General features: G+C 44.3%; 1 protein-coding gene across 6 annotated transcripts in view; it reads right to left on the bottom strand.

The window, feature by feature from the left end:
• Positions 1–546: 546 nt before the first annotated feature.
• TPO (thyroid peroxidase) overlaps positions 547–23962 on the bottom strand; it is a 78354-nt gene continuing 54938 nt past the window's right edge. Inside the window, exons 15-18 of one of the 6 annotated variants that reach the window (XM_082215498.1) lie at positions 22820–22919; positions 3403–3544; positions 2256–2333; positions 547–723 (exon numbers count right to left, since the gene is read on the bottom strand). In XM_082215498.1, the coding sequence (XP_082071624.1) occupies positions 2298–2333; positions 3403–3544; positions 22820–22919 (278 nt within the window). In that variant the 3' untranslated portion in view covers positions 547–723; positions 2256–2297. Of the gene's footprint in view, positions 724–1427; positions 1587–1867; positions 3797–22819; positions 22920–23962 lie in introns of those variants that run through there. The other 5 variants (XM_082215497.1, XM_082215496.1, XM_082215501.1 and 2 more) reach the window with 5 other exon arrangements.

The following is a 23962-nucleotide window of genomic DNA, read 5'->3' on the forward strand; positions in this document are numbered from 1 at the left end:
GCCACCACCACATCCCCATTTGGAGCCTTAAGTTCTCCTGGCTAAGCCTTGGCCAGTCAGGGTGGGGGACGCAGGTTTGCATAGGCCTCACTGAGCTCGGGCTCAACCAGCAAAGCCTAGGATTTACCAAATCCAAACTTAGTGAAACTATCCTTGAAACTTGGACTGACTGTCCCAAGACAATATGGAACGCACAGCAAGCTCTAGGTACAAGCACCAAGTAAAAGTACTTTATGCTAGCTTAATTTAACCCGGCGTAATTTATGCTCTTTTCCCTTCCTTAATGATTGTTCGCTTAATGATGAGGACCTTCCTGGAATTATGAGGGTTTTGCAATCCCCTTCTCTTCTCTATATCTGTTGAAATGTCCTGCTGCAAGAAAGTAGAGATAAAAGGAAGTTCTCTTGGCATTTTGAAAGGCAACTTTCTGAACAGAGAACGGACATGTAAATTTGTTTTGAGACACTGATAGATTGAAGCAGAACATTATCGGAAACTGTGCGATAATGGCAACTTCAAAACGAATGAAGAAAGATTACGGTTGTTGTGGGATCTTTACTAAGGGCAGAGACGCCTGGCAACGATATATCTTTAGATCATTTATTCAGTTCTGATTGAAGTTCTCTTTGCTTTCTGTTACAAAGCACAGCCTGATGGGATCTTCTACAAATGTTTCGTAATCATTCATATGCAAAGTAGAATGCTGGGACTACTGGGATGATCCTAAAGGGAAAAAGAAAACAAAGGCACTCATTAATTTCCCATTTAAATCTGGCCCAAATAAGCAAAAACACCAAAATGCATTTGGCTACTAGGCTAAAGCCCTAATGATAATGTTTGTCTGCAGCACCTTGGCTGAGCCATCACTCATCCAGCATAATCATACTCCTCTTACCTCCCCAAATCCAAAGACGCTTTTACACTTTAACTGCTGCTTTGTGATGCCAGGGTGTGTTGATCCAACCCAATTTCATTGTTTGGGCTCATTCATTTTGACAGCATGAGCACAAATAATCCAGATTGTGGACTTGTCTTTGTCCTCATCAGAAACAGTCTGCGATAGCGATCTTTTCTTAATTTATTTATTTAAAAGATTCCCACACCACCCTTCATCCGAGCCTGCTCTAGGATGGCGTGCAATGTACGTGAATAAAACTATTAATACCAGATAGAAATACAACAGATGAAACATTCCTAATGCATTAGCAAAATGAGAAGGAGCAACAGCACTTCCAAACTATTGTGTAGGCTAAACAAATCCATTTAATGTTGCATGGGCAAATAAAAAATGTTCTAACTTGGTGCCAAAAATATTGTAATGTCAGTGTCGGTCATACCTCTGGGGAGAAGGTGTTCCAGAGCTGGGCCATTGCCACAGAAAGGGCCCTCTCCTTTGGAGCTACATAGCACAGCCTCCTTTAGGGATGGGCAGGCAGGGTTGGGAAGGAGTGTGCCTTCCAATACTTGGGTCTCAAGCCATTTAGATCTTTAAAGGTGTGTATCAGCACTAGGAACTGGGCTCAGAAGTAAACAGGCAACCAGTATAGCTCTTTCAGTATGAAGCATGGTGACCAGGTAAGCCTTGTCTGGGAAATGACCACAGCTGGGAAATCAGATGAAGCCAGTAGAAGGCACTCAATGCCACCTCGGCCTCAAATGACAATGTTGTTTCAAGAAGCACCCAGAAGCTGTGTCCTTGATCTTTTAGGGCAGCGGTTCTCAACCTGTGGGTCCCCGGATGTTGTTGGACAACAACTCCCATCATCCCTGAGCCTTGCTAGCTAGGGGTGATGGAAGTAGTTGTTCAACAACATCTGGGGACCCACAGGTTGAGAAAGGCTGTTTTAGGGGGAGTGTAGCCCCATCCAGAACAGGCTGAGCATAATCCCGCCCCCATCTTGTCAGAATTCAACATTATTGATCCTTATCCAGCCTGTTACTGAACTCAGTACATTGGCTCAGCCTCATTTGACCCCGATGACAGAGAGAAAGAGCTGGATGCCTGGAGTATGATACGGTATCTTACTCCAAACTGCTATATCACACACCTTCTGGGGTCATGTGGGTGGTGTTCATATAATATTCAAGAAATTTGGGGATACAATGGAACTTATATAAGCCCTATAATGTAAGAGACATGGGGTCAAACAGAACCCACCCATGCTACTTTCTGAAACTGCCCCTGCAGGTAAAAATGGAGCTACTGCATGACTGTGCCCCCTACACCCAACCTGCAGAGGCATCCCATAAGATACCATGGGTGATGCTATCAAAAGCCACTGAAAGGTCAAGCAGAGTCAACATGGTCTCACTTCGCCTGTCTCACCACATCCCTGCAAAAAAATTAAAAAAGTACATCTATCAGGACAACAAAGGACTGCATTCATAAGTATGGATTTGTCTGATCATCAATTAACGGCGCCAACAAAAACAAAATGGGCATAACTCACAAGGCCATTATGCTATGAATATAGTTTCCCTTTCTTCATAGCAGTTGCTCTGTAGTGTTAAAATGAGCTCAAAACTGGTTGCAACTAACACAAGGAAGCTTTGCAGCAGAGCACTAGAGCTGCTAGAGAGCTTAGCCATAGAGAAAAATGGGCAATGCCATGGGTGTTGTGTTCAAAGGTATTGGCAAGAAGGCCATCATCGTGTGTTGGAAATGGCAAGATATCCTGGTGTTCTGCCAGGAATGGAAATCTTACTAATAAAACAAGTGGCTTCTGTTAAGAGAAAAAGCTGGACCATATTAAAAAATTAAGCACCAACCCTGGTTTCTCTCCCCCCGCCCCATGAATCTGAATTGGATACGTCCTGAAATATCTAGGTGCTTTTCAAAAATTCAGTATATTGCAGCTTTATTTCTAGGTTCCTGGGCATGACATGAAGCCATGTGCTGTAGCAACCTTCTTCATGCTAAGATGTCTGGCTTTTGGGGATGAGAGTCAGGATTTCCAAGTATGCCATCTTGGCTCTCATGTAAGAAAAGTGGGGGATAAATGTAATAATGAAATCAGATAAATATTTTAAAAGCTAATAACTGTGACTATCCAGTAGTGTTGTTCTGCAGCATTCTGGGTCTGTTATCCACAATACAGTATTTTGATGAGACAGTTCACATCACCTTCTTCTTTTAAAACCCTTTCTATTGTTTACTTTCCGATATTCCTGCTCATCTTGTGTTTTCATTATTTCTTACTGAATAATTTCCCATTACAATAACCCTGCTGAAGCTGTGCCTAGTAAAGACTTTCTGCATTACTATATGCATGATCAGTCCCATTAGGAACAAATATTTTGGAGTTGTCTAGCTGAACTACAAAGCTAAATATGCTGCTGGGTGAAAAATACTTGTACTAATTTAAAGGACAATATTCCAGAAGCTTTTAAGGCACGCCATACCTTATCAACTGCTTTAACTAGTATATTTGACTGTGTTTGTGATATATTCATTTCATAGCTGTTTTGGCAGTTTTCTTCAGGAGACAGATTCTTTCCATCATTTAACACCTGTGAATTAACTGAGCCTCTAGCCGAGCAGGACCTATTAAATACAAACAGTCATCACCCACCTGTCAAATGAACATGCACATTTGCTGTATGTGGAGTTATGCTATTGATCTTTCTAGCAGAGTACTGCTTAGTCCGCTTTGACTGACATTGGCTTTCTGAGGACTCACGACTTTCCTGGAACTGCCCCCAATATCCTCTTAACTGGAGAGGCCAGGGATTGAACCTGAGACTTGTTCGTGTTAAACATGTGCGATACCATTGAGTTATGAGCCCATGAAGTGACCTAAAATTTAAAGCATGACTGGGATGGTCAGATGCAAAAGTGGGGTCCTTTAAACAGTTGTGCTGAATAGAGAATTTATCAGGTGTAGCCTAAAAGGTGTAGCTTTCAGAAGGTGACAAACTTTCATCTTTCGCACTACTTTAGCAATGCCTTAAAACTGAGAATAGTGTTTGGGGTGATGTCCTGCTTTGTTGCTAGGGATGCAAGAAGGCAGCAATTTCGTCTCCAACCTGTATACCAGGGGTCTGCAACCTTTAAGACAAAAAGAGCCACTTGGACCCGTTTCCGAAGAAAAAACAACAACTGGGAGCCGCAAAACCATTGCGACATTTAAAACAAATATATCTCCGGAGCCACGATCTGACAGCGGGCGGGAAGGTGATGTCGGGACGGTGCGTGACTAACGCACGCACCGCCCCCATGCGACGTCACAGCCAGTACAGCGCCCACCACAGTGAGGAGTGTTGGGGCGCACAATGCGCCTCCTCCCCTCGCTAGTATCCGCCCCGGAGCCGCAGCAAAGATGTAAAAGAGCCACATGCGGCTCCGGAGCCGTGGGTTGCAGACCCCTGCTGTATACATCACAGTTGATGTAGTTTCCATTCTGTTGCAGTTTGGTTTCTGCCAAGTTCTATGCTATTTGCCTCCCTGTCTGCTATTTAACTTTTAAGATATGTAACTTACATAATTGACATTCATTTCACTGTAAAAGAAGCATTAAAATAATGTTTAAGAAGCTATTATGTTATCAATTGTGGACTAAAACACAATAACGATGTGAAGAAATACCAATCATAGTCGGTTAACTGTTGCTGCCTAGAAACATGTAAACTGCAGCAATTTCTGCTTCATTTTCCAGTTTTTGTCAGAATTCTCTGACATCCCTAATTGTTTTTCACACTACATAGATAAATTTTATTGTATGTTTATTTAATGTGGCAGTTGAAACTGTAAGAAAGTGTAAATTATTCCTTAAGAAAGTCATGAAGGTGGTTGAGTTCACATGTAACACCATGTCATGGTTTATAAACCATAGTTTAGTAAACCATAGGTTGACTGTCTATATCTGACCTGCAGTTTAACTATACTGTATTAGCCATAAGCAAACCACACTCATAAGCCATGGTTGGTTGGTTGGTTGTTTACCAACCTTGGTTTATGCTAACCATTGTTGGCATTATGTGCAAACCTGGACCTCGTCCTTAACTATGTATTAGAACTCAGACTCGCCTAAAAGCCATAGAGCCGTGAGTAAAGAGCAGCTCTAAAATGAAACTTTTAAGATGGCTTAGTGGAATTTAATATATTGCCTGTACACTGCAAGCCAATACATGTTTACTCAGAAGTAAGCCTCATTTATTTTAGCAAGGCTTACTTCCAAGTAAGTGGATATAGGACTGCAATCTAATTAGTGTGAGTACTGACAAAGCCTTGCTAATTCATTGCTTGCCCAGCTTTGAGACTGCAATGATGTTATTAATCATTGTGCTCAGGTACAGAGGCCAAACATATAAATTAGTTCAAGATAGGTGTTTCCTTGTTTTTTCCCCTCAGAACTCTCCCAATAGAGATAAGTTTTAGACTATCCACAGGGCAACAGATAGATTTTAGTCTCAGGAAAGTTTCACTGATTACATATTATTTGACAGGTGCAATAATATAATGAACCTCAATCAGGCAGCGCACACTTAGCAGAGGACGTTAAAGAGATTCATTTAGTAGTCATGCCATGTGATGTATTCACATTAGATGGGATAGGAGCAGATGCAAGGTTAAAATCACTCCCCCCTCCAACGGCACGTTCACACACAAAAAGTACATCACTATGTCCCCGAGACGGACGCTGAGCATGACAGCTGTTTTCACCTTTATGTGTGAGCCATCTCAAGTGACTCAAGACATCAAAATCAATTTAGCGCAACTGTATTCTGCAAATGCCCTTTTTCTCCTCCAAAGAACGTGCTGCTTCACAGAAGCATAATAGGAGCCTATTTCTTGCTTATGGACTTTGTTCAGTTTCTGTGGGTAACAGATCAGATGGAGGACTGCACATGATCCTCATTCGTGCAAGTTAGAAGAAGGAAGGTAGGTAATTGGGGGGAGGTAAACACCTCAAATATTTCTTCACTTACACAAACTAGAGCCCAACTCCATGGACATTTACTCTGAGTTCAATGGGGCTTACGTCCAAGTAGATGTCACAGAATTGCAGCCCTCAACCTCATACCAGGAAGGTCCTGGTTTCAGAATGATTCTCTATGCTATATTGCAGATCTTCAAAGGAAAAGGAATACACACAGTTGCCTGCATATGGCAAAAGGTGGGCATGATTTCTGAAGGGCATCAAGACCAAGGTTACTGTGGTCTTTAAGAGTTGACATTCTGCCACTTTACAGAACAAAGGTTTGTGCACCCAATGACTGGGTGAAGCCTTTCTAATCACTTGGTGGCAGGATTTTCTAAAGGCAGAACCTCTTTTAAAGAGAACAAAAATGCCAGTTCCCCACCCACTCTAGGTTTATATTATCAAAACGGGTGTTAGAAACTGAGATATGAAAGCTAGGAGCTAAATGGCATGTCTAGGTGCGCTTTTTTTTATTTAACAATAATACAAAGCGGAAAATGAATGAACTGCAGCTAAAATGTTATGTTCATTTGTCACATGGTCTAATCTTTCCCTTGCCCTACCCCCCTAATATGCTTAAGAGGGTCTCTTCTCCAGTCTTCAGAAAGTAGCTGGAAGTGGGGAGGCAGGAAAAAAGCCCTCCTTTCCTTCCACTCTGCAGTTTTAATCTGAAATCATGGGTGCAGTATTGCGCCCAGAGCTCAGAAGCTGCTTGCGCTAATGAAATTCCTTGTCGCAAAATGTGCCTATAACAGTGGGAGTTTCGAACACTGATCAAAACACCCTGGCCTCTGTTTCACATCCAAATTACCCGTCAAAACTCATTTTCTGTTTTATTTCTAACTTTTGTTATCGTATTACCCCATGGAGAATGCAATCTTCTTGCATATCATTTAACCAAACCTGAGCATATGCATCTTTCTTTTTCGTTCCCTGGTAACTTACGTACTTAACCCCTTTCCTATGAAGTCTGCCAAAACAACATTAAAAATAGATTGCTCCCCCCCCAAAACCCCCCTGCATGTAGTGCTTCAGTTACAGTGATTTATTATACATGAAAAATACAACAACCACCCCTTCAAAGGTGAATATTTTTTTTCCTTCCTTTGGTAGTGTTCAGATGACTATATATTTGAAATGCAGCTGTAGGCACAAAGACTTGTATTGGTACGAAAGTTAACAGGGAAATCAAACTTCATTCAGCCCCAGCTGCCCAGCCTTGCTCAACATTCATTTTCAGAGCTACTTTCGGGCGTTCAAAAGGCTTTCATGGCTGCTGTGTAAGAAAAAAGATGGTTTGTACAATAGCTGGAGGAGAATGAGGTCGGGAAGGTGATTACAGGCAGAAATGGCACAAGTTGATTCAGTGAAAAAAGAATAAGAAAAGTAATCTTGTAGCCTTGGCAGCTTTTGCTTATTGCACCGGTAGTCTGACGGCTGTAGGGTGTTAGCCATGTGATACTGGCCTTGGCCTCTCCTCATTGCAAAGGAAATCGCCATCACTGAGTCCTTTGACAATTCTCAATCCTTTCATTTAATGTATACTCAACAGGCATCTGTTTTGATTGCCAAATAGATGAATTGAGTGGTGTGTCATGAACACAGAACAGACAATATGTCTGCATGCCTACTCTATGTGACTTCTTGTTATGTAAGTGAGATGATGCAAGAAAAATAGTATCAGGTGACTTTTCAATGTATTGCAATAAGTTCCTAGGTCTGTCTGTCCTTTGGATTATGGGCAGTATTCTACCAATGAGTCCCGTCACTTGCACAGTGAGATTTCTCCCTCTCTCTTTCCTCTGCATTTGCCCCACACCCTCTCCAAATCTGCTGCTGAGGGTTAGAGGAACGCTTAGATTGAGAGCGAAATGTGGGGCAGGGGAAGGGAGGGGGATAGCATTCCATTGTACAAGCAGAGATCCTTGCCCTGATGGAACATTTGCTACGTTGGGATTCCACTCTGCTCCTAAAATGGAGATCAAGTGTAGATAGCCTCATGGACTGCTTATCATGAAACTGGTCTACAGTGGTACCTTGGTTCTCAAACTTAATCGGTTCCAGAAGTCCGTTCCAAAACCAAGGCAGGCTTTCCCATAGAAAGTAATGCAAAATGGATTAATCCATTCCAGACTTTTGAAAACAACCCCTAAAACAGCAATTTAACATGAATTTTACTATCTAACAAGACCATTGATCCATAAAATGAAAGCAATGAACAGTATACTGCAGTCACACAATCAATCAATCAATCAATCAATCAGTAGCTGAACTGGGTTCCACACAGTCACAAAAACAAAACAAAAAAAATGCCACAAAAATGCAAAATAAAGAACAAAACAGACAGACCTCAGCGTAAAACTCAAATCAGGAAGCGTAACCATCAAAACCGAGCACGTTCAGCTTCCGAAAAAAGTTCACAAACTGGAACACTTCCTTCCCGGTTTGCGGTGTTTGGGTTCCAAGTTGTTTGAGTACCTAACCAATGCACAGGGGGAGGTAGTCCCCTTCGCGATTTTCCAGAAAATAACAATTTACTTTTATGTCTAATTGAGGAAGAAATTCTGCAACTTTCCTTCAGGCTGCACATGTGAGTATAGACAACTCCTCATTTACACACAGGGCCAGATACCTGAAAGTGGTACCCGGAAAGGGAGAATCCACCTGGCTCAGAAGGAGACCCTCTCTGGAGCCCAAAGAGGACATCCTCTTCAGGCTCCATGTGAAACATGAATAAAATTTGAGGGGAATGAGGAAAGAGAAGCCTTAGAATGCATATAACCTTGCATGAGAGAAATCTGCCCCTCTCAGTCAGATTTCATTTGTCGAATTCCCTCCTGACTATTGACTTTGGCTTTAAGAAAGAAATCAAGCTCCCTTCTCTTGTAAAAGCAGATGGAATTGCGAGATCTGGAACTCAAAGACCTTTAGGCCATTAGAGTGGTAGTTAAGGGCATTGTGCAACCGTTTTCTGGGGAAGACATTTCCATACCTCAGCACTATAGAGGGAAAGCTCTTATGTGAATTTCAGGAGTCATGGTAAGTGAAGGGGTATAATGAAACCAGGCAAGCAGTCCTTCTGCCTGATTTTAAAATTTAATGGAATGTCTTCTCATTCTCTCATTAACATTATTATGTCAATTATTCTGTTCTCCTGAAAAGCAAGATTTCAGTTTGACTTGGACCAGCCAACGTAGCGGTGTGCTTCAGGGTATTAATCAAAGTAAATTTTTGTAGCCTTTGTGTGTTAATCTAACTGGGTGTTTTGATCTCTATTATCTGAATTTCAGTAGTCTTAAGAGGTCAACAGCATGGAGCTCTGGTGGTCTATGCTATTTAAAGTCTATTTAGAGAGTTCAGAAAGGCAATTTTAATAACCCAAGGCAATGAGCTAGGCATCTGAGTGGAGGTGGGTGTGGGTGGGAACTTGAAGGACAAAACCAGAGCTATTCTATCGCTTAATCTTAACAATGCAATCCCATCCACAGCCATACATGTTCATAGGGATGTCTTTCCAGGTCAGCGTGTATAGGATTGCAGCTTAACCCATTTGTATAGAAATAAATTAACATTGATTCCAATGAACTTTATGTTGTTGTTTAGTCGTCTAGTCGTGTCCGACTCTTCGTGACCCCATGGACCAGAGCACGCCAGGCACTCCTGTCTTCCACTGCCTCCCGCAGTTTGGTCAGACTCATATTTGTAGCTTCGAGAACACTGTCCAACCATCTTGTCCTCTGTCGTCCCCTTCTCCTTGTGCCCTCCATCTTTCCCAACATCAGGGTCTTTTCCGGGGAGTCTTCTCTTCTCATGAGGTGGCCAAAGTATTGGAGCCTCAGCTTCACGATCTGTCCTTCCAGTGAGCACTCAGGGTTGATTTCCTTAAGAATGGATACGTTTGATCTTCTTGCAGTCCATGGGACTCTCAAGAGTCTCCTCCAGCACCATAATTCAAAAGCATCAATTCTTCGGCGATCGGCCCTCTTTATGGTCCAGCTCTCACTTCCATACATCACTACTGGGAAAACCATGGCTTTAACTATACGGACCTTTGTTGGTAAGGTGATGTCTCTACTTTTTAAGATGTTGTCTAGATTTGCCATCGCCTTTCTCCTAAGGAGCAGGCTTCTTTTAATTTCGTGACTGCTGTCACCATCTGCAGTGATCATGGAGCCCAAGAAAGTAAAATCTCTCACTGCCTCCATTTCTTCCTCTTCTATTTGCCAGGAGGTGATGGGACCAGTGGCCATGATCTTCGTTTTTTCTGATGTTGAGCTTCAGACCATATTTTGCGCTCTCCTCTTTCACCCTCATTAAAAGGTTTTTTAATTCCTCCTCACTTTCTGCCATCAAGGTTGTGTCATCTGCATATCTGAGGTTGTTGATATTTCTTCCGGCGATCTTAATTCTGGCTTGGGATTCATCCAGCCCAGCCTTGCACATGATCAATTCTGCATATAAGTTAAATAAGCAGGGGGACAATATACAGCCTTGCCGTACTCCTTTCCCAATTTTGAACCAATCAGTTGTTCCATATCCAGTTCTAACTGTAGCTTCTTGTCCCACATAGAGATTTCTCAGGAGCATTCTTTGGCACTTCCCTTCTTTGGGATTGGGATGTAGACTGATCTTCTTCAATCCTCTGGCCACTGCTGAGTCTTCCAAATTTGCTGGCATATTGAGTGTAGCACCTTAACAGCATCATCTTTTAAAATTTTAAATAGTTCAGCTGGAATATCATCACTTCCACTGGCCTTGTTATTAGCAATGCTTTCTAAGGCCCATTTGACTTCACTTTCCAGGATGTCTGGCTCAAGGTCAGCAACCACACTACCAGGGGTGTACGAGCCATCCATATCTTTCTGGTATAGTTCCTCTGTGTATTCTTGCCATCTCTTCTTGATGTCTTCTGCTTCTGTTAGGTCCTTTCCACTTTTGTCTTTTATTATGGAAATCTTTGTACAAAATGTTCCTTTCATATCTCCAATTTTCTTGATCAGATCTCTGGTTTTTCCCATTCTATTGTTTTCTTCTATTTCTTTGCATTGCTCGTTTAAGAAGGCCTTCTTGTCTCTCCTTGCTATTTTTTGGAAATCTGCATTCAATTTCCTGTATCTTTCACTATCTCCCTCGCATTTTGCTTGCCTTCTCTCCCCCGCTATTTGTAAGGCCTCGTTGGACAGCCACTTTGCTTTCTTGCATTTCCTTTTCATTGGGATGGTTTTAGTTGCTGCCTCTTGTATAATGTTACGAGCCTCCATCCATAGTTCTTCAGGCACCCTGTTCACCAAATCTAAATCCTTAAACCTGTTCCTCACTTCCACTGTGTATTCATAAGGGATTTGACTTAGATTGTATCTTACCGGCCCAGTGGTTTTTCCTACTTTCTTCAGTTTAAGCTTGAATTTTGCTATAAGAAGCTGATGATCTGAGCCACAGTCAGCTCCAGGTCTTGTTTTTGCTGACTGTATAGAGCTTCTCCATCTTTGGCTGCAGAGAATATAATCAATCTGATTTCGATGCTGCCCATCTGGTGATGTCCATGTGTAGAGTCATCTCTTGTGTTGTTGGAAAAGAGTGTTTGTGATGACCAGTTTGTTCTCTTGACAAAACTCTATTAGCCTTTGCCCTGCTTCGTTTTGAACTCCAAGGCCAAACTTGCCAGTTGTTCCTTTTATCTCTTGACTCCCTACTTTAGCATTCCAATCCCCTATAATGAGAAGAACATCCTTCTTTGGTGTCATTGCTATAAGGTGTTGTAAGTCTTCATAGAATTGGTCAATTTCAGTTTCTTCAGCACCAGTGGTTGGTGCATAAACTTGGATTACTGTGATGTTAAAAGGTTTGCCTTGGAGTTGTATCAAGATCATTCTATCATTTTTGAGATTGCATCCCAGTACAGCTTTTGCCACTCTTTTGTTGACTATGAGGACCACTCCATTTCTTTTACGGGATTCTTGCCCACAGTAGTAGATGTGAAGGTCATCCAAACCGAATTCGCCCATTCCCATCCATTTTAGTTCACTGATGCCCAGGATGTCAATATTTATTCTTGCCATCTCATTTTTGACCACATCCAACTTACCAAGGTTCATGGTTCTTACATTCCAGGTTCCTATGCAATATTGTTCTTTACAGCATTGGACTTTCCTTTCACTTCCAGGCATATCCGCAACTGAGCGTCCTTTCGGATTTGGCCCAGCCGCTTCATCAGCTCCGAATCTACTTGTACTTGTCCTCCGCTCTTCCTCAGTAGCATGTTGGACGCCTTCCGACCTGAGGGGCTCATCTTCCAGCGTCATAACTTTTATATGCCTGTTGTCTTTGTCCATGGAGTTTTCTTGGCAGGGATACTGGAGTGGCTTGCCGGTTCCTGCTCCAGGTGGATCACGTTTGGTCAAAACTCTCCACTATGACCTGGTCCATCTTGGGTGGCCCTGCACGGCATAGCTCATAGCTTCTCTGAGTTATTCAAGCCCCTTCGCCATGGCAAGGCAGTGATCCATGAAGGGGAATGAACGTTATACTAAGTAATATATCTTATTAAAGACACCCTCTTCAAAATATCCTAAAGCTATCTAAGCATTTTCATTTTTTTTCTATAGCAAAGGTGGCAAGGAAATTATAGAAAATAATGTTTGGAAAGCATTGGTTTAAAGTACATATTCCTTGTCAACGTATATTCTTGGTGTGCTGTTTACTGGATTATTTATAAAGGTTACAATTTAAGCATTACATGTTAATTTGATTTTAATAGGATCATTAACACACTTGCATTATAATTAATGGATCATACATTTTAAACATGCTTGACTTTGGCTGGATTCTGCCCTTAGATTCCACCCCTCCCTGCCCCACCAAACTTCTCCTGAAGGTTCAGTATAAATAATAGTGATTTTAAATCTTAAAAACCTACACAAATTCTTAAAGCTAAAACCATAAAACAACAATCTTTATGGTTAAATCCATCCATTAGCTTAATCATGGCCACAAAGTGGTGGTCTAGTATGAAGACCTTTAGGGAACCACCAGAAGATGCTTCTCCATTAGGGTTTTTGGTTGCAAGATATTGCAAGGACCAAAGACTAATGGTTGCATCATTATTCTTCAATATATAATTCAATAGCAGTTATGGATAAAACAGGCAGCACCAAGCAGAATAAAATATGAAGCCATGATGATGATAATAATAACAACAACAACAACAACAACAACAACAACAATAATAATAATAATAATAATAATAATAATTTTATTATTTATACCCCGCCCATTTGACTGGGTTTCCCCAGACACTCTGGGCGGCTCCCAACAGAAAATTAAAAGCACAATAAAACGTCAAACATTAAAAACTCCCCTAAACAGGGCTGCCTTCAGATGTCTTCTAAAAGTCAGATATAGTGGTACCTCGGGTTAAGTACTTAATTTGTTCCGGAGGTCCGTTCTTAACCTGAAACTGCTCTTAACCTGAAGCACCACTTTAGCTAATGGGGCTTCCTGCTGCTGCTGCACCGCCAGAGCACAATTTCTGTTCTCATCCTGAAGCAAAGTTCTTAACCCGAGGTAATTTTTCTGGGTTAGCGGAGTCTGTAACCTGAAGCGTATATAACCCGAGGTACCCCTGTAGTTGTTTATTTCCTTGACATCTGACAGGAGGGTGTTCCACAGGGTAGGTGCCACCACCAAGAAGGCCCTCTGCCTTGTTCCCTGTAACCTCACTTCTCACAGGGAGGGAACCGCCAGAAGGCCCTCGGTGCTGGACTTCAGTGTCTGGGTTGAATGATGGGGGTGGAGACGCTCCTTCAGGCATGCATTTCATCCCTCCGCAAAGGCCTGAGGAAAGAGGTATGTCTTTGCCTGCCATAAGAATGAAAACAGGGTAGGGGCATGACACATCTTGCGGGGAGATATTGTGTGGCCATCACAATGGAAGTCCTACCTCACCTCCCTGCCCTTGCAAGCCTTGCTCAGCAAGTGTATCACCAATATGATTTCCTCTGCAGATCTTAATGTGTTCTTTCAGATGCTTAGCCTCCAAGTCTTTTAGGGCTTTGTCACCATAACCATCATAACTTCCTGTAATGGCTCAGTTGTACCAGATGGCTTGAGTTGTACCAGACCCAGAAGACCACTGACAACCATACAACTCTTAGAATTTGTGTTATTTCCGAATAAACAGGAGCACCCATTTGCACCCTGGCTATGGCATTTTGCAAAAGTTGTAACTCCCTGAGTGAGTGCTTGAGGGCCCTGCTCTTGCCACTTACCATCTGGCTTGGGGCGGGGCCTGGGGCCTCATAAGGACTGCGTGCGGCTTGCTGCCTGCTGCCCAGGAGGACTCCCCTGAGTGAGTGCTTGAGGGCCCTGCTCTTGCCACTTACCATCTGGCCTGGGGCGGGGCCTGGGGCCTCATAAGGACTGCGTGCGGCTTGCTGCCTGCTGCCCAGGAAGACTCCCTGAGTGAGTGCTTGAGGGCCCTGCTCTTGCCACTTACCATCTGGCTTGGGGCGGGGCCTGGGGCCTCATAAGGACTGCGTGCGGCTTGCTGCCTGCTGCCCAGGAAGACTCCCTGAGTGAGTGCTTGAGGGCCCTGCTCTTGCCACTTACCATCTGGCTTGGGGCGGGGCCTGGGGCCTCATAAGGACTGCGTGCGGCTTGCTGCCTGCTGCCCAGGAAGACTCCCTGAGTGAGTGCTTGAGGGCCCTGCTCCTCCCTGCCACTTACCATCTGGCCTGGGGCGGGGCCTGGGGCCTCACAAGGACTGTGTGCTGCTTGCGGCCTGCTGCCCAGGAGGACTCCCCTGAGTGAGTGCCTGAGGGCCTTGCTCCTCCCTGCTACTTACCACCTGGCCCAGGGCGGGGCCTGACAGGCCTCACTAGGACAGTTGTTACTGCCGGAGAGGCACAGAGTGTTTTTAAATTAAAAAAAAAAAAATCTGGATTTTTTTGTATGTGGGGGGTGGGGGTGGGATTGATGTTTGGTTGGGCTTGGGGAATTATTATTTTTTTATTTTGATGTTTTTGTAATTTTTACTGTTTCTTGTTTGTATTGTTTTATTGCCAGTGAGTCTTGGGGAGGACCGCTCCCCCTGCAAGCCCATTCTCCACCTTGGGCCTGGGGGTGGCCCCCATACTCACCACCGCCACAGCTCTAAGGACACTGCTGCTGTGGCAGCAAATGTTTAAGCGTGTTATATATTTTAAAATGTTTTAAAGGTGTTTTTACTTTTTATTTTGTTGTACCACCAGAAACGGTGGTTTTTTATCCATGTATTTTTATTTTGTTTTGTTTTATTTTGGGTTGGGGTGGGATGGTTTGTTGAGTGGGGTGGGGATTGGTTTTGTTTCGGTGTATTTTTTGTTTGCTTTTATATTCTGTAAATGGAGGCGAGTATGAGGCTTGGGATTCCTACTGTGAAGGGGCGAGGGAGGTATGGCGGTGGGGGCAGATGGCATAGGCGAAGGGGATCGAGATACGGATATGCTCGTACCCCTTCCAATCTGCGCCCCATCCCGAGAGACGAGGGTAGGGTGAGAAAGGATTACTCACCTCCGTCACTGGTGTTGTGCAATGCCAGGTCTATAGGCAACAAAACCGCCACCCTGCGAGATTTCATCATCTCGCAGGGGGTCGACCTGGCTTGTGTGACGGAGACCTGGGTGCGCGAAAGGGTAACTGTTACCTTACGAGAGATGGCGCCCCCGGGTTTCTCCGTCCTCCACCAGTCACGGACTGTGGGCCGGGGGGGAGGGGTGGCATTATTAATCCGGGAAGATTGTTCTTTCAGGGCTCTACCACCGCCATTGATCCCCGGCATTGAATGTGTTGGCCTAGTGTGGGGCTCCGAGGTGAGCTTGGCTGTCTGGCTGGTGTACCGGCCACCTAGCGCACCAGCAGCCACCCTGTCAGGCCTGCTGGAGGCGGTGGCCGGCTGGGCCTTGGAGTTCCCTAACCTATTGGTATTGGGGGACTTCAACATCCATGCTGATGCCACTCCCTCCTCACAGGCTCTGGACCTGGTGTCTTCCATGGCGACACTAGGGCTCTCCCAGTTTGTTTCGGGCCCCACACATCAAGCAGGCCACACGCTGGATCTGATCTTTGGCGCTGGTATAGATGTGATCATGTTTCCTTCGATGAAGGTGCCATGGTCTGATCACTATGCTATGAAAGCCAGGATTGATGTTCCACCCCCACCCTGCTTAGGTGGTGAGCCGATTTGGGCTCGCCCGCGGAGGCTGATGGACCCTGATAGATTCCGCCAAGCCTTGCGGGACCTTTCTCCCCCTGGCGACTCATTGACTGAGCTTGTTGAGGGCTGGAATACCCAGCTCCTGGCAGCCATCAATGAGATCGCACCTAAGCGCCCTCTGCGACCCCGCAGAAACCGGGCTCCCTGGTTTACTGAGGAGCTCCGGAAAATGAAGCGGGACCTCAGACGGCTAGAGCGAGTATGGCGGGGTGCCCGTGACGGAGCCTCAAGAACATCTTATAGGGTTTTTATGAAAACCTACGAGATGGCAGTGAAGGCCGCTAAGAAGTCCTACTTCTCGGCCTCCATTGCATCCGCTAGCTCTCTAATATTTAGTATAATTCGGTCTTTAACGTCCCTCGAAGGACAGCCAAATTTAAATAACAATTCGACATACAGCTGTGAGGCATTTGCGAGCTTTTTTGCGGAGAAGGTCCTGTCGCTCCGCTTGACCTCCCTGCCAATTTGGATACAATAAAGGAACTGGAGGCCCCTCGACTGTCCTCGGGTCCAGTACTGGACCACTTTGACCGGATATCCCCAGCCGATGTGGACAGACTCCTCCGAGCTGGAAAGCCCACCACTTGTCCTCTCGACCCGTGCCCGTCTTGGCTGATTAGAGCATGTCCAGACGAGGTGCGGGCCCCCCTGGGGGATATCATCAATTTGTCCCTTGGCACCGGGACATTCCCAGGGGAACTGAAGGAGGCAGTGGTGCGTCCGCTCTTAAAGAAAACATCATTAGATCCCTTAGATCTATCCAATTACCGCCCAGTTTCGAATCTTCCATTCCTGGGTAAGGTGATTGAGAGAGCGGTTGCTGAACAGCTTGGTAGGTTTCTGGATGAAACATCGGCTCTGGATCCATTCCAGTCCGGCTTCCGCGCTGGTCATGGGACCGAGACGGCTCTGGTCGCCCTAACAGATGATCTTCGTAGACAGCTGGATCGAGGCGGGCCGGGGCTGCTGATTCTTCTAGATCTGTCAGCAGCTTTCGACATGGTCGATCATGAACTTCTGGACCACCGCCTCGCCGACGTGGGGATCCAGGGCACAGTCCTTCAATGGCTGCGCTCGTTTCTCTCTGGTCGGGGACAGAGGGTGGCGCTTGGGGGGGAACTGTCATCCCGCCACTCCTTGGTGTGTGGAGTGCCTCAGGGTGCGATTCTCTCCCCGATGCTTTTTAACATCTTTATGCGCCCCCTTGCCCAGCTTGTCCGGAGTTTTGGGCTGGGCTGCCATCAGTATGCTGATGACACCCAACTCTATCTGTTGATGGATGGCCATCCTGACTCGGCCCCAGACACACTGATCAGATGCTTGGAAGCTGTGGCTGGATGGTTACGTGGGAGCCGGTTGAAGTTAAATCCTTCGAAGACAGAGGTCCTCTGGCTGGGACGGGACGATATGGGATTGAGGGGGCAACTCCCATCTCTTGCGGGGGTGCAATTAGTGCCAGCACCGTCCGTCAAGAGTTTGGGTGTAATCTTCGATACCTCCCTCTCTATGGAGGCGCAGATTACAGCTATAACAAAGGCGGCATTTTTTCATCTCCGCCAAGCTAAGCAGTTGGCCCCTTACCTCTCTCGCCCTGACCTAGCCACTGTGATCCATGCGACGGTCACCTCCAGACTGGATTATTGTAACTCGCTCTACGTGGGGCTGCCCTTGAGACTGACCCAGAAACTCCAGCGGGTGCAGAATGCAGCAGCGAGACTCCTTACGGGGTCCTCGCTGCGAGATCACATTCATCCGGTGCTATACCAGCTGCACTGGCTCCCGGTGGAGTACAGGATCAGGTTTAAGGTGCTGGTTTTAACCTTCAAAGCCCTATACGGCCTAGGACCCTCGTATCTACGGGACCGCCTCTCCTGGTATGCCCCACAGAGGAACTTACGGTCCTCAAATAAAAACATCTTGAAGGTCCCAGGCCTCAGAGAGGTTAGGCTGGCCTCAACTAGAGCCAGGGCTTTTTCGGCTGCGGCTCCAACCTGGTGGAACGCTCTGTCACAAGAGACAAGGGCCCTGCAGGACTTGACATCTTTCCGCAGGGCCTGCAAGACAGAGCTGTTCCACCAGGCCTTTGGTTGGGGCACAGCCTGACTCCCTCCTTTGGCAATCCTTACAATACTTTAGTTTATGGTTGCCATCAATTCTGATTTTAATTAATTCTTATGATGTTTTTATAATGTTGCACTATTTTAGTGTTGTTAGCCGCCCTGAGCCCGACTTCGGCTGGGGAGGGCGGGATATAAATAAAATTTATTATTATTATTATTATTATTCAGACAGTTCTCAAGGGCCACCCTACACGCCCCACATTACAATAGCCTTATCTGCAGGTTAACAGCCTGGGAAATCTGTGTAACAGAAACACAATTATATTCTCGCAACTTGGCAAAGTTTCCAGTCTTTTCCTACATATCAGAAGCAGCCCTAAAATCAAGCATTGATATAAGCAAATAGCAGAAACACCAAGAAAAATAGTATTAGAAAATAGTTCAGACAGATTTTCGGAGGGAGTGATGTATCAACACCATTTAATATATCCTCTTTTTCAATCTCCAGCTCTTATTTTATGTACTTCATGACCACATTGGTATACGTAAGCTAGCAAAGCTAGCTAATACTTTTTCTTTCTCTCTGTGTGTAATAAATCAGGATAACCAAGTAAGTAAAATGTCAGTGTTTCCATTTCAGCTATTTTTGTTTCCCTTTCCTTTTGTCCCTTAAGCAGCTGGAGTGCTACATCTTTGGCCCAATGCAGATCCTTGTGTAGTGCAGGCTTTCCTGGTGATTTGATGAGTGTCTCAAGATCCAGCATACAACCTGTGGCACGTTCATCATTTAAACTCTGAATTATTTTTCAAAGCCTCTTAGCAGCAACAGCTGCTATGACAGCACAGTGTACCCAGCACACCTGACATCTACATTTGTCTATGCTTTGCTTCACCACATACTAACAGATTTCCCTCAAGCCTCCAACACACTGCTCTTTTTGGCCAGTGCTTGGCAGCCTCTCTGTTGCTGCTTTCATTGCTACTATTTATGAAGTTTGCTTAAATAACTTTCATAAAGGAAACTAGAAGAGACAAGTTGCTTTCCATATGGTGCTAGAAGGACCCAGGGCATTTTGCTGCTTGAGTTGGAGTCCAAATGGTGCTTCTCCTCCTTCTAAGGCCCAATGCCTAAAAAATCTTGCTGCTGCATGCAGACACAAATGCCTGCCTTCATCTATACTCCTGCACCAGAGCTGGTCCGGTTTCCATTGCTTCCTGTAATGGCTCAGTTGGTTAGAGCATGGTGCTGATAACACCAAGGTTGTAGGTTCGATCCCTGTATGGGACAGCTACATATTCCTGCATTGCAGGGGGGGTGGATAGATGGGTCCCTTCCAACTCTAGAATTCTATGATTTTATGGAATCATAACATAAGCTTCAATGGTTCAGTTGTCCTCAATATCCTAGAACACTGATGGGGAACTGTGGCCCTCTAAGTGGCCTTGAACTACAACTTCCATAATCCCTGACCCTTGACCATGATGGGGGGTGGCAAAGGGGGGCATTATGGGAAGTGTCTCTGGGATCTGATGGATCCTAAGTCTTTCCCAGTGCCCCATCACAACCCCAAACATGCCCCAGGTGAGCGGATATTACATGAGTGACTACTTTTGGATACAGTGGTACCTCAGGTTACAGACGCTTCAGGTTACAGACACTTCAGGTTACAGACTCTGCTAACCCAGAAATAGTACCTCAGGTTAAGAACTTTGCTTCAGGATGAGAACAGAAATCGTGCGGCGGTGGTGGCAGGAGGCCCCATTAGCTAAAGTGGTACCTCAGGTTAAGAACAGTTTCAGGTTAAGAATGGACCTCCAGAACAAATTAAGTTCTTAACTCAAGGTACCACTGTATAAGGTTTCTCTGTCAAGCATTGTATGCAAGTTTTGTTTGTTGAACTCAAACCATAAAGACCTGCCTCCTTATAGGGGAGAGTAGCAGATGTTACTGAGACTGCACTGATTTGATCTTTTGTGGCAGGGCAGTATTGGTGCCAAGACCCTCCCCTGTTATAAAGTTTCAAGAGGCCCCTGTCCCTCTCCCCTAGTGGAGCTTCACAGTGCAGGTAATTCCAACAATGATTTTCTGTCACCATCGCACAAACAGATAGGGGTCTGTGGAATCCTCAACATGTCCAAATCCTCATTTCTCCTAGAGAACTGGAAAGCTATGCCTGCTGTTCCCACGAAGCATTTAGCAGGACTGCTAACTTTAAAGCTGGATATTTGTAGTTTCCTTGATAGTTGTGTCAAAAGCCAGGCTGTGTGTCCTCTCCAGTTAACTGGCTTTCCAACACTGGCAGGGCACAGAGTCAAGACATCATAATAGTGGCTAAGCTAGCCACCTGCTGTGATAAGTCAGTACTGTGGGTAATGCACTCCTTGCCATGTTCCACTCGCTGTGCTCACAGAGAAAATCCTCCCCCCCCCCACCTTTTACAGCAGCTTTTAAAGAACTGTATGATCAGCCTTTAAGGTCCTTTGACATAACATTAAAAGCAACAGGGAGCCACCAGAATAGCATTTCCCCGGCTGAGATATTGACGTGAACCAGAAAAGTCCTGCTGAGCTAAAGGAAAGCATTTTGGGGTCTTTGAATGGCCTACAACAAGGTGCATCTAAATGCTAGGGTCTCAAGTAAGCAAGCCACATGCTCTTTGGCCAGTCCTGAATTACTTTCATAGACTTCAGTGAGACTCCTTTGTGAGAATTACTCCAAAATAAATGGTTTGGGGTTGCAGCTTAATAGCCTGTTCCACAGCTCAGTTGTGCTGAAGCACTTGGTTTTAGGACTTGGCCCTACTGAAGTCAGTAAGACTAAATTGGTTTTAATACAAGCATTTTACATGGCCCACATTCTCCACCATTTGTGCAATAGCCTGCTGTCCTATATCTTTCAAGTGCGGACAGTCTTGCCAATGCCACTAGCTTTGTCTGAAGTGGTTCCAAAAGTTAATAATTTCTCTTCTACCCTGAATTAGAAACTACAGTGTCAGTATGTTTTCCTTAGGCACCTTTTGCAATCTGTCCAGATGTGCAGAAGTCCAGTTACTTGCTGAATTATGTCTAAAATTTGGGTTGTAATCATTTTGGGTTGGATTTTCAGACTTGTGTTGCTATCATTCAAAAAGCTAGCCAGTGTGGTTGAAGACTCCTAAAACAGCTGTGAATTCTTTTTTGTAGTTGGACCTAACCACCTAGTAGGGAGCTTAATATAGTAGTTTATTCCATTTCCCCTATTTATTTATTTGGATTTTGATTCCTTTGGGAATTCATCTCCCCTTACCAGAAGAGATACTAAGAGAGAGAGAAACTGAGATTGGCTGGCCCAAAGTCAATGAACTTCATGGTTGAGTAGGGATTTGAACCAGGGTGTGTTCAGCACACCAATCCTAGTTTTGATTTACAATTTTCTAATTTGCAGGGCCAAAGCTCAGTAGTAGAGCACATGCTTTGCAAACAAAAGGTTCAGTCCCCAGAGTTCTTGCCCAACTCTGGGAAGTTGCTGCCAAACAGTATAGACCTGTTCTCTCCAATCTGTTGTCCTCCATAGCTAGATGGACTAATGATTTGACTCAGAATAAGTCAGCTTCCTATACTACCCACAGACTCTCCCTAGAGCAGCACCAAAGGGAAGAGGCCTCTATGTTAATGAGTTGGGGTAGCCATTGTGATGCCTTCCATATGTTTTGGATGACAACCCTCATCCTTTCAGATCCTTGTATTATTTGCAGCTATTGAGAATTGTAGTCCACAGCATATGGAGGGTACTGTATCGGCTACCCTTGCTGATGGGCAGGTTTAAGTGAAGGCAGGATACATGCTCTTACTTTTCAACATTTGTCTAACTTTGGATAAGGCAGGGGGTGTGAAAGTAGTCCAGAGCCTTAATTCTGTTCTTGGGTGTACTTGCAGTACGAGTACAGAGAACAGCAGGAAGCATGGAAAATCTTCTCTCGAAAGCTATTGGTATTTGGGTACACATTTTATGTCTCCTCTTTTTCTTATCTTGGCCAAACATTTCTACTGTCCATGAAATAGCAAGTGCATTGATTTAAATTTAAAATAACAAAGCACAAGATATCAGCCAATCTTGTTCAAAGTGTTTTAGTCTAAGTTTTAAAACATTTCTGGCTGGTACCTCTTTTTCTAGAAAAATAGCACTGTTGATATTTAAATACAGGTCAAGATTTTATACCTATATATGTATAAAATCTTGAGCTATATACACACATCACCTAAATATCACCTAAAATAGAAGCCCTTTTCAGAGTACATTTGTGGAGATTATGAACAGCAGGTGGAGAAGAGAGTATTGTAGTGGCAAGCTCTGCCTTCAGCCTATACATGTTCATTTGATGATACAGCTAGGTCAAAGGTGCACACATCTGTTCAAACATTGGGACATCTTTACTTGAATGGGATCCTGGGTCCATCTCCTATGCATGTTCATTCTTCTCCCCTCCATGTTGTACAAAAAGGACTTTGGTCATTAGGCAGAAAGCACGTCTTATGGAAAATTCTATGAAGGAAGGAGTGGGGGAAAGCCCAACTAGGTAGAAAGGCCATAAGCAGTTGATACTTACCACCGGCAAACCACAAACCAGCTTGATACTGCCAAACAACTGAACACAATTACACCTAAAATGATGGAGACTAGAGAACCCTTGGAAAGCCTTCCAGAATCTGAAACAATGAAATGTTAAATTATACTTCTTAACTAGGCGGGTAGGTAGTTTTATGCTTCCAATGAGACTTCAGAGGTCTGCTGTCATCACACAACTCATCTTATAATTCTCCTCTGCCACTGTTACCAATGGAAATACTATTTTGGATTTAGGTAGCAATGGCTGGTGGCAAAGCTACAGAACTGTCCTATCTGCAGTGTATATGATCTCCAACTTATGCAGGCTGAGGGTCTCGCCTTCCTTCAATCTGCACCATGTAACAACGCTAGTCTTTCTTTCTTTCTTTCTTTCTTTCTTTCTTTCTTTCTTTCTTTCTTTCTTTCTTTCTTTCTTTTGTATATAATATTTTCAAAGGCTATCTATATTTGACACCAGAATATTTTATGCCTTGAAAATTGAAAGACAACCCCCCACAAGCAATGGAATTCACTTGCAAAGTGTATCACTCCTCCTGCAAATGAGATTTTCTTTTCATATTTCATTAAATAATATAAAGATCAAATACAGAGTTATATGACTGAGACTGAGAGTGTTTGTTGCAGCTATTGTCTGTAAAAAATGTTCTATCACCCCTCTCTCGATCCAGGGTCTCAGCCAAGCTATTGGTCTGCCTTGCTAGGGTGTGGGAGGAGAGGAGGAGAGTAGTGAATGGGTGAAAATACTTATTTTATTACATTTATATTTTGCCTTTCCTCCCAAAGAAGCCCAATATGTGGATTCAATTTGTAGGTCAAACCACAGGAAAATAACAGCAGATCAATCTCAAGTCTTGCTTGCTAACCTTTTGACAACTAAAGACCAGTTGATGTTGTCAATTTGACAATGATGTGGAAGCAACTTCCATCATAATCCAACATTCCACAGAAACAGACATTGGCTTGTACTTGTAACACTCCTGTTCACATGGCAAGGATCATTGCCTGAGGACTACACGCACACACGCACACACACACACACACACACACACACACACACACACTTAATTGTAGGCTTCACCTCTGCCATGTCCATTAAATTGAGCACTTCAGCTCCTTTTCTGCA

This window comes from Podarcis vaucheri, assembly GCF_965113315.1.
Source record: "Podarcis vaucheri genome assembly, chromosome: 3".
NCBI lineage: Eukaryota > Metazoa > Chordata > Lepidosauria > Squamata > Lacertidae > Podarcis > Podarcis vaucheri.